This window comes from Thermoascus crustaceus, assembly GCF_041956765.1.
Source record: "Thermoascus crustaceus strain CBS 181.67 unplaced genomic scaffold VTN00scaffold_8, whole genome shotgun sequence".
NCBI classification, from domain to species: domain Eukaryota; kingdom Fungi; phylum Ascomycota; class Eurotiomycetes; order Eurotiales; family Thermoascaceae; genus Thermoascus; species Thermoascus crustaceus.
In genome coordinates, this window is record NW_027192534.1 from 623,672 (window position 1) to 637,385 (window position 13,714).

General features: G+C 49.8%; 4 protein-coding genes across 4 annotated transcripts; 2 read left to right on the forward strand and 2 right to left on the reverse strand.

Moving 5' to 3' along the window:
• Positions 1 to 242: 242 nt before the first annotated feature.
• Positions 243 to 745, forward strand: VTN00DRAFT_9801 (uncharacterized protein; the record flags this gene model as incomplete). Its single annotated transcript, XM_069436797.1, has 2 exons — positions 243 to 314; positions 377 to 745. The coding sequence occupies 2 exons, from the start codon at positions 243 to 245 to the stop codon at positions 743 to 745; spliced, it is 441 nt and encodes a 146-aa protein (XP_069284400.1).
• An 878-nt stretch (positions 746 to 1,623) lies between these two features.
• Positions 1,624 to 3,203, forward strand: VTN00DRAFT_9802 (uncharacterized protein; the record flags this gene model as incomplete). Its single annotated transcript, XM_069436798.1, has 3 exons — positions 1,624 to 1,626; positions 1,752 to 2,081; positions 2,172 to 3,203. The coding sequence occupies 3 exons, from the start codon at positions 1,624 to 1,626 to the stop codon at positions 3,201 to 3,203; spliced, it is 1,365 nt and encodes a 454-aa protein (XP_069284401.1).
• Positions 3,204 to 4,547: 1,344 nt separating this feature from the next.
• On the reverse strand, positions 4,548 to 6,099 carry VTN00DRAFT_9803 (uncharacterized protein; the record flags this gene model as incomplete). Its single annotated transcript, XM_069436799.1, has 2 exons — positions 4,548 to 5,628; positions 5,708 to 6,099. 2 exons carry the CDS (start codon positions 6,097 to 6,099, stop codon positions 4,548 to 4,550), a joined length of 1,473 nt encoding a protein of 490 aa, XP_069284402.1.
• A 464-nt stretch (positions 6,100 to 6,563) lies between these two features.
• Positions 6,564 to 8,392, reverse strand: VTN00DRAFT_9804 (uncharacterized protein; the record flags this gene model as incomplete). The annotated part of the gene is made up of 5 exons (XM_069436800.1): positions 6,564 to 6,644; positions 6,702 to 7,658; positions 7,715 to 7,841; positions 7,899 to 8,041; positions 8,147 to 8,392. The coding sequence occupies 5 exons, from the start codon at positions 8,390 to 8,392 to the stop codon at positions 6,564 to 6,566; spliced, it is 1,554 nt and encodes a 517-aa protein (XP_069284403.1).
• Between the last annotated feature and the right edge of the window lie 5,322 nt (positions 8,393 to 13,714).

The following is a 13,714-nucleotide window of genomic DNA, read 5'->3' on the forward strand; positions in this document are numbered from 1 at the left end:
ATCTGTTTATTTAAACGGACACCCACCTACCTCTCTGCACCCTCTGCTTGCATTTCCCCAGACAACGAGTTGCTCTCTTGTGGTCTAGAGAAGGATATCCTTCTATCTGGCTCGCTACTTTGTGCTATCACACATACCAGTCTTTGACATCTGTGTCTTACCACTTTTTATACACGGAGCAACCGCTCTTTAATCGAGAAGACCATATCTGAGCACTTCTGTTTGCATATACATCCACCAAAATGCGTTCCATCTTCCTCGTTGCCTTCTCCGCCCTGGCTCTCGCTAGCCAGGAGAGCTCCAGCGCTGCCGTGGTAAGTATAATAATTAATAGACCATTCTCACTGCCAGGACCAATGCTGACAATTCTCTCCAGACGAACCCCGCAACTCCCTACCTTACACAGACCAACTCTTATGGTGCCGTCACGGGCCAGCCTACTCCTCAACTCTCTCAGCAGGGCGCTGCCTCCATCCCTGCAGGCCTTTCCACCCCAATTGTCGTTCCTAGCAGCGGCGCAACCACCGTCCTCTCTGTCGCCAAGCCTTTCGGTACTGGAAGCTCTCAGGGCAGAAACTCTACCGGCACCTTCAGTTCTGGAAACCCGTCTCGCACTGTTGTTGGACCGACTAGCACGGGAACTGGCGCTGCGTCTACCTCCACTGGCGGTGCTGCCTTGGCCACCGCTGGCCCTCTCAGCCTTGGCCTGGGCCTGGCCGGTGCTGCCGTCGCTGCTTTCCTTTAAATGACAAAATTTCCCCGGCCGTCAAAGAGATCACTCCATGTGAGCCATTTCTTTGTTGATATTGCTCGCTTCTCTGATCTTCGTCATATGAATCGGTAATGATGGAACGTCAAGGTTAATATCGTTTTATTTCGCTTGGCAAGAACGGAATTTTCATCAGGGTGGACTTTTGCTTTTTTCTCTGATTCCTGCAAATGCATTTTGACCGGCGCACATACATAAGGATGACTAATACCCTTTGATTCTTGAGCTTGGGCATCTGGTTAGTAGAAGCGCTCCTTCAAGTAGATAGCTCAGCTCATATTTTTGAACATTTTTGTCAAATCGACACAGTTGCATCTTCCGTAAAGCTCCTTGCTTAGGTGTTGGTGTATAGTGCCCACGGGTAAACAAGAATAATGCTGCAAGGAGAATGTCGGTGTCGTTCTTGGATTTCTTATGTGTGGAGTAGGTTGGACGATCAAGACGATCAACTCGGACCTACCTAGGTCGGTAACTATAGGGATTTATTCCATGATTACGGGAGCGCATGCCAGCGGGAGAACTGACGCCAAGAGAGCGCGTGTCACCTGACCGACCCGTCGAGTGAGGTCGCGTTGTTTATATCCGCATCGAGCCTAGCGGCGGCGGTCACGTCAACCAAAATAAACGGCGCAGATCTCCCTCCGGGGCAACCTCCGCATCTGGAGTTCTTTCCAACCACTTACTGCTGTATATTTCTTTCCGCAAACTGTCATTGGGACAGATCCCTCCTAGGGTCTTTAGTATATTTTGCTTTTTTGGTGTTCGGGGTCGGACGAAGCTGTTACACGTGACGATCGCGACCTGGCGCATTTGACTTCAAAGCATATTCATTTTCCGACCTCGTAGACATCAACATGGTGAGTCGCACAGTTTACGTCTCTTCGAGCTCTGTTACTTCTTCAGTATAGCTATCATGTTTTAAACGGGAACTGCAACTGCTACATGTCAATGCGCAAACAGACCTAACAATGTTACTACGCAGGTTTCCGGTTTGCGACGGCTGGCAGCCGACCATGCCGACCTCCACAACTCCGATCTCCCTCCAAACTACTTCTTTCCTCCTGGTTCCTCTGGTTCCGATGACCTAACCCAACTCTTGGTTATGTTGACTGGACCCCAGGGCACGCCATACTCGCAGGGTCTGTGGCGATTACATCTTAAGATGCCCGAGGATTACCCCAAAAGCCCGCCAAAGGTGTCATTCAGAACCCGCATATGGCATCCAAATATTGAGGAGTCTACGGGCGCCGTGTGTGTTGATACTCTGAAAAGAGACTGGGAGCCCAAATTGACGTTGAGAGATGTATTGATTGTAAGTGATTAGAAAGTTGACGAAAGCCTGTGATATCACTTTGACGAGCGCGGATTGAAGAATGCGGATTAGTCTAACCTTGATTGATAGACAATCTCTTGTCTCCTTATCCACCCGAACCCAGATTCTGCCCTGAACTCTGCGGCTGGCGCTATGCTACAGGATGACTATGAGGCCTTCGCCCGTCAGGCTAAGCTTATGACCTCGATACATGCTCCTATTCCAGATGACCTGAAAGAGGCAGCAATGGAGGCTAAACGGAGAGGGGAAGAGGAGGGAACTGTGATCCGCGAAGAGGATGAACGCCGACCCGCGGGAGTACGAAAGACGTCGGGTACCCACACCGTAGTCATGAAAAAGAGAACCAACAAAAACCAGACATCCGGAGAAACATCGAATAACCAAGTAGCCGACAGCTCAAACGCTGAGCAGGGACCGGAGGAGCAGGATCTGAATATGGATGTTTCGGATGATGAGAATGACGATCCAGCCAGCGCGTCCAAGGAAAATGACCCTTCTCTCTCCATCTGTCCAGTCGTGATTGCTCCACCAAGCCCAAGGAAAAATGTCCTCGGGAAAAGGCCATTGTCGGTGCTCGCAACTTCTCTTGACCCGGACACGGTCATGGATGATGCGGGTGATGATGAGTCTCATGGGATGACAGCCTCGGAGAAGAATATTGCTGCAAACGCCGGGAATGTATCCCAGCAGCGGTCGTCAAGTCCACAGAAAAAATCACAGAAGTTGTTGGAGCTAAGAAAAGGGGCCAATGCATCCAGCCGGATACGGGAAGATGACAACATGAATAACACTCAGGATTCAATGGACTGTACTGGCTCTCTGAAGGGACGTGAATCGCAACATCAGATCTACGAAGATGGCGATGAGAGCAATGGTGACGGAAAAGAGAATTACGGATCCTCGACGACATCAAAAGAAAGAGAAGGTGCGGTGAAGGCAACGATTAGCGGTTCTTCAACTGCGTTGCATACCATCTCTCCAGCCCCGTCAGCGACAGTACAGTCAAATCGGAAAGCCTCGAAACCCGTTACGGGTACACGCAAAGTTTCCTCGGCCACTTCTGGGAAACCAAAGCCTAGAGTCGGCATTCGCAGGCTGTAACCTTTATCTAAACCCTCGTATGTTTTCTACTCTTCCTGGTATTAGCTTTTCATTTCAGTTGGCGTTTTATACAGGATAGATTCGATATGTCCATATAGGTTGTTTGGAATAGATAGGGCGGTGGGTTAAAAACGGAATGGGACATTCGGCGGTTGGTTAGGCTAGTTCACGGTGTATTAGGGCCTTTTGATGATATGAGGGCCACGGTTTCCTTGTTTCTATTCATAGCTTGATTTTCACATTTTGTATTCATAAATCGATAATAGGATACAAGTTCTTTATCAGTTTACTCCCAAAGTATCGTGGTGTACCACAGGGACTCTGAGGAACCTAGGTATTCAAAGACTCAATGTTGGATGTAGTTGTCATAGGGTCAAATAAGGTCTCTGGTTTACTGAACATGGATAACGGGAAGGTTAAGCGCTGAGAATACAACTCCCGTGGCGAAGCTTACTCCATTCTGGCAGGATCGACTCGAGACATTCGTCTTCGATTCCGTGGGACAACAGCCTGAGCCGGGGCGACATACGGTCTGCTGGGTCCCCAAACCTGGGTCGCAGCATGTGAACAGACGGAGCCCAACATTTGCTGATGAAGCTTCCTATCACGTCAGGGGGACTGCGTTCTTGCGGAAGTATCGTCACTATAGTAGTAGTACCCTGAGCCCGTTTTGAGGTTGACATCCGTATAGTAGTACACAGGAAGATAGGGGAACCGAAGACCTCCATCATCTTTGGTTATGTTGCAGGCGCATTGCTGACGCATCAATACAGGTAACTATTGCCGGAGCCCTATCACGGTTGTATCGGGTTTCGCGGATGCATCTTACTGCGGTGTCATTTCTCCCTATGCATCTCTAAGGGGAATGGAATCAGGAGTATCGAAAGTAGACTTCGAATACTTACCATCAGACGATCGGGCCATCACATCCATCTTCGGTGGGTGATCACTCTCAGTCTCGTATACCACGAACATCATTGCATATGTCCTAAGTAGAGTTGCCTTTTTTGATTCTATTCTTGTTTTATCTGGAAATTTCATTTTAGGTTAGTTACTTTTCTATTCTTTCCTCTTTTTTAGTAGCAATTTTGCCATGATGTTGAATGTGCCTGCTTGCTTTGTGGCTTAACGTTAAGTCATATCGTGTGAAGTAACAACAATAATAGAATGATAGCCCGAGAGTAAGAACATTGGGAAAAAAAAGATCACGGACAATAACATGGACCGGTAAATCAGAATATCAATAATAAAACAGCCACCTCGTAAGACGAAAGTCATCAATCCGATCCGGGTCAAGTCAAATCAAGTCAATAGTTTCATTGACTCGAGACTGACTGTGAGAGATTACTTCTTCCGATAGAACTTATTCTCCACCCACGGCATCGCCGACACCGTTGCCTTACGCAACCGGTTCCGGACAAGCACACCCACCTCGGTCCCCTTCTTGTGGAAGCCCGTCTTGATGTACCCCATCGCAATATTCGTCCCTCCCAACGAGGGGCTCGGCAGTCCCGAAGTGACGACCCCGATCTGTGTCTTGCCGCTTGGGTCCGCAAGGTCAACGATCAACGCGCCCTCGCGCGCGGGGGCGCCCTTCTCGATTGTCAACCCGACCCGGCGCTGTGGGAGGAGTTTTCCCGGTGAGGCCAGCTGGGGCAGGATGATGGACGAGCCATTGAATTTGGTCCGCTCGGGTGCGGCCTCCGGGTCGCGGCGGTCTTTGCCGACGATCCAACCCAATGAGGCCATGGGCGGGGTGTGAGAGGTCGTGATGTCCTGACCGTACAGACACATTCCCGCCTCGAGGCGGAGGGAGTCGCGGGCTGCGAGGCCTGCGAGACGGACTTGTTCGGGGTTGGAGAGAAGGAGTTCCGCAACTTGCCTTGGGAGCGTGGGGGAGACATCTGTCGGGATGGAGATCTCGAAGCCATCTTCACCTGTGTATCCCGTGCGGGAGATCAGGAGACGGCTTGGAGTCGGTTGCCCGTCGGGAAGGGTGAGACGCAGGGAGCGGCACTGGCCGAAGTAGAGCGTGCTGAGGTCCGTGTCGATCGAAGTCTCGCCGGCTTCGTCCATGTGGATGTAGGACTGCAGGACCGACGCGGCCTGTGGGCCCTGCAGGGCCAGCAGGGCCCGGTTGTCGAGGACCTCCCAGGTGATGCTGTCCGCACCATGCTGGGCTTTGTATTCGTCAATTTCCTTGGTCAGGAAGGCGAGGTCATCTTGTCGCCGGCCGGCATTGGTGACGAAGTAGAAGGAGTCGGGACCCAGACGGGTGATGACGGTGTCGTCGACGATGCCACCGGTGCCATCCTCGAGGAGGCAAGATAGGGTGGAGTGGTTTTCGGGCAGCTTGTCGAGAGACGAAGGTGTCACTTTCATCAGGAGTTGCGAGGCACCGGGGCCGGAGAGGTGGTGCTGGACCCTGATATCATATAAATTATTAGTTGAAATTCTATATTAGGTCTATGTATTTTACATTGGCAATGAAGGATAGAACTCACATATGGCTCACATCGAACAAGCTGGCTTTCTCTCTGGTCCAGTTGTGGCTCTCGACGTGGCTCAGGTCGCTATACTGCAGTGGCATTGAGAACCCCGCGAAGGGGACCATCTTCGCGCCCCGATCGACATGGAGATTGTACAGCTGGGTCCGCTTCAACTCGACTCCGGACGCGGTAGCAGTAGTTGCATTTCTTCTTGCAACATTATTCTGTTGAAAGAGGATCGGGGTTCTGTTTGCGAGTGGTCGAATGGGCAGGGAATTAGCTCCGCTGGAGGGGAGCTGTCTCCGGACCACAGAGCTCAGCGGGGAGCCATTGGCGGTCACGGAGAAGGATCTGGGGTATGTTGACCTCAACCCAAGGAGGTTCGTACCTCTTCTTAGGGACTTCATGGCTCTTTTTGATATTTTTCTCGAGGAGACGGATGATTGTTGCAAAATAATGATCGTGGAGAGGGTCTCGGTCGAGAATGAGCTGCGGAGGGCGGGCACCGCGGCGTTGATAACGGAAAAGTCACGTGGAGATAGGGTTGCCCGAACCACTGACGCATCTCCGCGGGGATCTACGGAGTATTAATCCTGATTCTTGAACCGTTCTGTTTACGACACGATAATAAGTCCATTGATACAATCAAGCAAGATACAAGAATCAGAACTTTTTGAGACAAGCAATGTAATCCAGCTACATAAAGCCTTCCCGTGGGGGTTTTTTCTATTATTTCCTTTTTAGGTAAGCAAAGTGCCGAAAAAATAGAATATTTCTCAAGAGATATCCATCACCGATGGCTCTTTGGAAATTGCACAGGTGCCTGTTGAATTGGCGACTGTGATGCAGATGACAAATTACAACAGGTCCGTTACAATCCATTACTCGCGCAGGAGAAGGGGCGCCCCACGTCACCAGCTTGGTAGCTCAGGACAACACTTTCAATAGAGGCCTAGAATGATATTATAAGTCGCTGTTCACATTGTGCAGGGGACGCATTTGAACTTACATAGGTGCCCGGTCCCAAGAAATATAAGCCAATCAAGATGATAATAATGTTCGCAATGAAACCGATCCAGCCTCTGATGCCGCGTTTCTTATAAAAGCTGGGTCCGTAATCGGCATGCCGCATTCGCATATAGGCAACGCCCCAGAATATGAAGCCGAAAAACGAGTCGAAGAGGGAGCTCATGATCGACAGGAGATCGGAGAAGAATGGGATGACTTCCGCAATGATGAATGCCAGTATCCAGAGAACGGTCAGGATGCCAGCCCATGAAGCCCACCCGACAACGGTGTGGTTGCTCTTGTGGCGTGTACCCTCGAAGATACGGAAGAAAATGAAGCGAGCGGAGACAGATGCGTACAGCACTCCAAGGAAGATCAAAGTCGGGATCATGAACGAGAAGGATATCTTCTTGTAAACTTCGTTCGCAATCGAGCCAAACGCCGGAGCAGTCATGTACTGGTTACCGGTGTACGCATAGATGATTGAACCAACGATGCTGAATACGATTATCTCCGCGACGGTGACTGCAGTGACAGATTTCCAGAAGTCCTTTGGCTCCTTCATTTCCGCGATGAAACTGGGCAGCGTGATCTGGCCAATAAAGGTGTAGCTAATGTTGAGGAAAGCTCCCATTCCTGATACGAAGGTCGTCCCCGCCGCAGGGATGGCAAGGACGATCGGTTCGCCTCCAAGTTTTTTGCCGGACGGGGTCATATGGTTGGGGTCGGGATTGTAACTGGCAGGATGCGGTTCAACCGCCGAGAAGATAGTGGCAAGCAGAACCGACACGAAGGTGAAAAGCGCAGAGAATGTCGCGACCTTGGAGAGCGTATTGAACGTCCGTGGAAGCGAGAAGATCAGAGATATGACTGCAGTCACAGCAGACCACACGATGGTGCAGGTCGCATGGTTTGTCATCGTGTTGAGGTACGAGGCACCGACCAAGCAATGCAAGCCCTGAGGAGACATTAGGACTTGCTGCTAGGAAATATTATTTTCATGGGGGTGTATACTTGAATGAAGGTGTTGTTCAGCAGGAACATTACGGCAGTCCCATACCAGGCGATCTTGGAATCCCAGAACAAATACTGGCCGATGTCACACACATCTCGAACTTCGGGATGGCGCAAGCAGAATCGCCTAGCTCAAGTCAGCATTGTTTGTTAGGCAGGAACGCCCGGCTAAAAGAAAACATACCAAATGATGAGTGACGTATAGAGCACTATTCCCGCCACGACGACGGTCAAGATCAGACCCGGGACGAGGCCCAGAATCGAGTATGACCACGGGAATGACATGATCGCCAGGCAGATATACTCCGAAAAAAGGAGCGCGGCAGTCTAGAGATATACTTGTCTCAGAATGTAAATCCTCACGGGTGGATCGCGCGGGAAACAGGGCAGCCTGATCACATCTGCTCTAGGGGTCAAAGTTAAAGAACGAACCTTTTGCCAGCTGCAGGTTCTGTACTTGATGGCATTCTCAGCTTCGAGTTCGATCTGCCTACCGACGCTTGCCTTGTCGATCGATTCGGAACCAGAACGGATACCTCTCTTCAGGGACTGTTGGCGTTCGATATCATAGTCCCCCTTAGGGTTGGCTGGATCATTGCGACTGTTGTCGGAAACCGAGGTAGAATCACCGTTGTCCGTCGGCCGGACGGTCACATCGGATTTGTTCTTCAACGCCATTTGATCGAACGGACGGTCCCCTTACGCAGGAAACCTAGAGACAAAGACAGAGGCTTGAAATTGAAGACCTTCGAATGCATGTACCGCTCGCGTGTTCTGACTTGTCTAGATCTTGTGGCACACGAGAGAGATCTAGAGCATGGCCGGGCGGGGATTTGCAGCAACTTGAAGCGATGTATCAAGTACTTATGGAGATCGGACTGGTATTTAGGTGCGCCCAGGCCGACTTGTGGTAGCTGAGCAGCGGGACGTAAAGTTTAACCAGACAACTGACCGGGCTGATCTCAATTGAGGGCTCGTGCGATGGGAAGAGGAAGCAAAAGGGAGTGAATAAGAGGATTGAAGAAGGTAGAGTGAGAAAAAAGAGACCAGCTGTGGGAGAAGGGAAAAAGGCTAAATAAAGAGGACGTCCAAGATGAGATATATAAACTTAGGTACAGCTACATGACTCCGCCATCTGCAACCCAGGAACGCTGGCTGGAAACAGAAAGGTCGCAAACTCTGCGTGTGCTGATCCAGTCTCCAGAGATGACGTGCTCGCAGCCTAAAATTCGCTAGACTGTTGAGGTCACCCCAAATGCGCACTTTTTGAATGGAGAAGATGGGAAGCAGCGCATGTCGAAGCCTTCTCGAAGCTTTCTCCATGTCTAGATATATCATCAATTGGCCGCTTGACATGTCGCTGCCACGATCTCTCGCCATCGCATTTCCATCTCGCGGTTTAGGGATGGAGTACGGAGGACTGGACTAACACTTAGGACGAAAATCGACGCGAGACTAAAAGCGTCCTTCCCGCCGCTCGTGGGCTCACAGATCTGACGCCGTGCGACGACCTTCTCAGCCCAGCCCTTTGCCTCGAGCCACCGCTAATCAAACCATCTCGTGTCGAGGTCAACTGGACCGAGATGACAGTTGTTATTGGGTGCTCTTGACTCTCTTGGCTGTCGAGTCTTGACAGGCTCTTAAGGCTCCCCCGACTCCGCAGTGGAACTGAGTAGCATGTCCCCGGCTGCCGCCCGTGTGGAGAAGGCGGCACGTTGAGGCGTGAGCATGCATGGAGGCGTTTTCACCCTTCCGTGTCCCACTGACAGACCTGTAAGCTCATAATTAATCTAAACGCTTAATATCCGTCCGTCTATAGCAGTATAGCAGTATTGTTAAAGCCTTAGAGGTTTTTTTTTTTTTTTTCATCGAATACAATCCGTTGCAGCTCTAGGGATTCGAAACCTTGCTCATATTAACGAGGTCGGATGTTCAGTGCTACCACCCCTGGCGCACACCTGTCCTGCAGAATCTTGCAGCCCGCATCTGCCCCAATCGACCTATGGTCGCTCAAGCCATCTACTGCGCAGTATGTAGCTCGATGGCCAGCGCGTGGCACCTAGTGGAGGTCAAGAATCGGCCAAGCAGCCTAAGCCTGTACTGGCTTAGGAGGCGCTTTGCAAGGTTGACATCGTCGTCGCCACGCGGGAGGTTAGATATCATGGCGAAAATCATCACCTAGCTGTCTAGGTAGTAGCAGCTAATATCGATTTTTTTTCTAGATGACGTCATCGACATCCACGGGACATGAATGCGATGCGACCAACCTACTATCGAACAATCGAAGGCAGTCTCGCATGACTCGAGGCATTTACAAATGGTGGAAACCTCCGTCTGCAGCTTAGGGGATTCCAACCTGTTCGTGGAGGCGATCGTTCTTGGCAATACGACGTGCTGCAATCGGGTACTGATACCTGACGGGGTATTCTGTAGCTCACCAGGCCTCGCTGGGTTGGCCGCTGCAAGCCCCAATGACAAGGTATGTCGACAGAAGCTCCCCAGAGTATTAGGGAAGTTTGTCACTTGTTGAACAGTTTATTTATCTCGTCCATTGATGCGGGATATTGGTTAGGTAGGGTAAACCGTAGCTACAAAAATCAGGTAGGGTGAAGTGGGATGAGTCAGGTGACTAGACACCCTTCCAGGTGATCCGCTCACTAGGTCAACCTCCCATACAGATAACCGACTTAATCTCTACTTGTCAAGGATCCGACAACTCACAACAGCGGAATGCGAGTGTGGTGAAGCAGTGGAAACAACCCGACACTTCTTGCTTCACTAGATGGATACTTCAACGGCAAGAAATGATCACAGTGGCGGAGAAAAGATGGGGTGACCTGTCCTACTTGCTAGGAGGATGGAACAAGAGAGAAACAGACGGGGATAAACATAAATGGCATCCCAACAAAGCTCTGATTAAGGCAGTTGTACGGTACTGCAAAGAAACGGGTAGATTGGCCTACCGACCGGAAGACTAGTGCCTCCCTCCCACATATATTTTCCCATATTTCTTTTGTTGCATGAGATGTGACAAGATCACACAGGGCATGACTTTTGATTGAGGGTCGAACTGAGCGGGGAATGTCAAGATGCAATGTAAATTAGTCAGCTGTCCCACCTCGAGTGAGGCTCATAGCCAGATAGCCCTAATGGATCAAATCAATCAATCAATCAAATCAAATCAAATCAAATCAAATCAACCTCCCATACTCTGTTCACGCTCATGCTCTCTTTACATCCACACTAGTTGTGGAGCAGATGGGTTCGCAACTGGTGTAGAAACGAGAGTCGATTTGTTTGACATAATCGAGGAATTCCCGTTCGCTGAGGAGTAGAGACCCGGAGTCTTCATGTTCCTTTTAGGATAGGGTTCTATGCGCCGAAACATACGCCACCGATAGGGCAAATGTTGAGAACGGAGGTTGGCAAGCCAAGGCTGTGGTAGTGTTGGCAGAAAGCTTCGAGAAACGTATTCGCCGGGTCCACTTGTAGACGCCTTGGCCCAGTTGGTCGACGACTCTTGACGAGAGAGCTGGCAAGCCAGAAGAAGTCCCGCAGAGATTGCCCCGAGAAGGTTTTGTGAAGGTTCCAGGTACCGTCTATCTTTTGGCTTGCTGGCCGCTTCCCACTCAGGCCATTTCATGTCGATCATACTAGGGGCATCCTAAGGCCAAATCAGCATGGCGATGAGTGAAATAGGCAACAAGGCAGGAGGGCAATACTCATCTTTAGGGCCATGCCATTGCCAGTTGGAAGACGCCCTTGATGGGCGCATTGGATACGGCAATTGCCCTCTTGATGTTTTGCATACTGTCTACCCGGCCTGCAACGGCAGCAATGGAGCACCCCATGGATTCGAACTCCTTGAAGATGGCCTTGCTTTCTTCATTTAACCCAGCGCTGCGGGAGAGGAACGTCAAACTCCTTGCTCCACGCTCAACCAGCCATGTCGCTAGGCTAGACCTTCCCAGGCCTCCTAAAACCTCCTACTAGAAGGTAGGTTGGGATCGAAAATTACGCGATGTGCAGAAGACGATTGCGTTAATCTTACAGTGTGCACTAGCTACACATAAGATACCTAGGTAGATACACATTCACAGTAGAATCCTTGATCTTGCACTTAACGATAGTTTATCCAGTTGTTCTTGTCGATAAGTACCTGTTGCCTCCCCGACCTAGCCATCAATCACCTGATAATAATTTGAAGTAGATAGGACAGAATTTGGTCTCCAAACGCTGAGTAACCTTCTTTTAATGGTCGCCAGTTAATTTAGGTTACAACTTCAGTCAGATTCCATTGCGCTTAATTCCTTGTAGACAATATCTAGATGCATCTCAGCCTTTAAAGCTTTTGTGAGCTAAGGTGAGCAACATGAGAGCTTGTGAGCGAGGCCATTTAGCAAGGACACTAAGCATGAGAGATATTCTGAATACAAATAAATAGGGGACAGCTCCTATAACTTGATTCCCCCTTTCCTCTTTTCTCTGCTTTCTTGAACACTTCCCATGCCACATTCAAACAGTATACCTATCTTGGTTGATAATGCACGTGACCATGTCGAAGAGGAGGACGTTATGCAGTCCCCTATGATTGCGGGGTCCAACGGGCTCTAGTCCAAACTCGAACTGCCTTACACAGTTGTTAGGTGGCTCCATGTGCTGTCAGGGTCAGTCTGGCGTCGATCGTTAGACTTGTGCTATTGATGTAGTTCGCCGAAGGACAACAGAATAGGTAACTAACTTAACTAACTATAACTACGTTAACTAGTTAACTAGTTAGTTAGTTAACTAGGTTAGGTAGGTTAGGTAATCTGCCACCCCCTTCCAAGCGGCGGGAATTTCTCAACACCGTGAACATGACTTGAAATGTTCATGGACTCCTTTGGGTAAGAAAACAGATATAATATTCTATAGAGCATTAAGAGAAACTTTTTAAAGGTCTATGCCGCTAACCTTTGCCTGGTAGACCCCATTGTCTTAAGAGGATGCGGGGAATCACACGTAGTGGCACAGCATATCCACCAGCACAATCTTATCGCGCAAACCTCTACCTCCACATATTCTATACCTATACAGTCCACTCTTCCTTCTCTCTCAGAAACGGAGTCAACCGAACTTCGCAATGGGCTCATCGTGCTCCCTCATCCCCATTCCGGCTGGCATGTCGACCAAGCAATTCTGAACGAAAGCGAACGCCTTGTTGTAATCCGCTTTGGCAGGGTTGGAGATCCAGACAGTCTCCCAAAGGATGACGTGCTCTCGAAAATCGCGGAAAGGGTGAAACACCTTGCTGTCATCTACCTATGTGACATTGACGAGGTCCCGGATTTCAACACTATGTATGAACTATAGGACCCGATGACAATAATGGTATGTACTGTACGGTACATGGACACCCTTTTCCACAGTGATCGAAGCTTGGATTGGATAGGATAGGAGCTAACTTGGCCCACTTTTAGTTCTTTTTCAGAAATAAACACATCATGTGTAAGTTTCCTGCAATGTCTTATATACCTGCTTTGGGTTATAAAGCTAATTTGGGTCTTTTCCAGGTGATTTCGGAACCGGTAATAACAATAAGATGAACTGGGTACTGTAGGTCTGCCAACGACCTTGCTACAACTATTTCCGTTTACAACGGCTGACAGAGATGTGCGAACGTGAAATCAGTGAGAACAAGCAGGAGCTAATCGATATCATCAAAACTATCTACCGCGGCGCGAAGAAGGGAAAGGGTTTAGTAGCTGGTCCAAAGGACTATTCGACTCGGTACCGATACTAACTAACGAGGATCCGGAAGTTGAGAGAGAGTCATTGGGAGCTGTTCACATGGTTTTCTTAGGTAGGCTCTTGCCAACCTGGAGGGAATAAAACTGGATTTGTGGTGCGGCTGAGACACTGGACGTGAGCCCGAATCCCCCAATCTTGTATCGGGTGAGTTTAAAAGGCAGCGCCTCTTGCCTACTGCAAACAAGAAGGGCAGTCAGCAGGGTGGGTGCC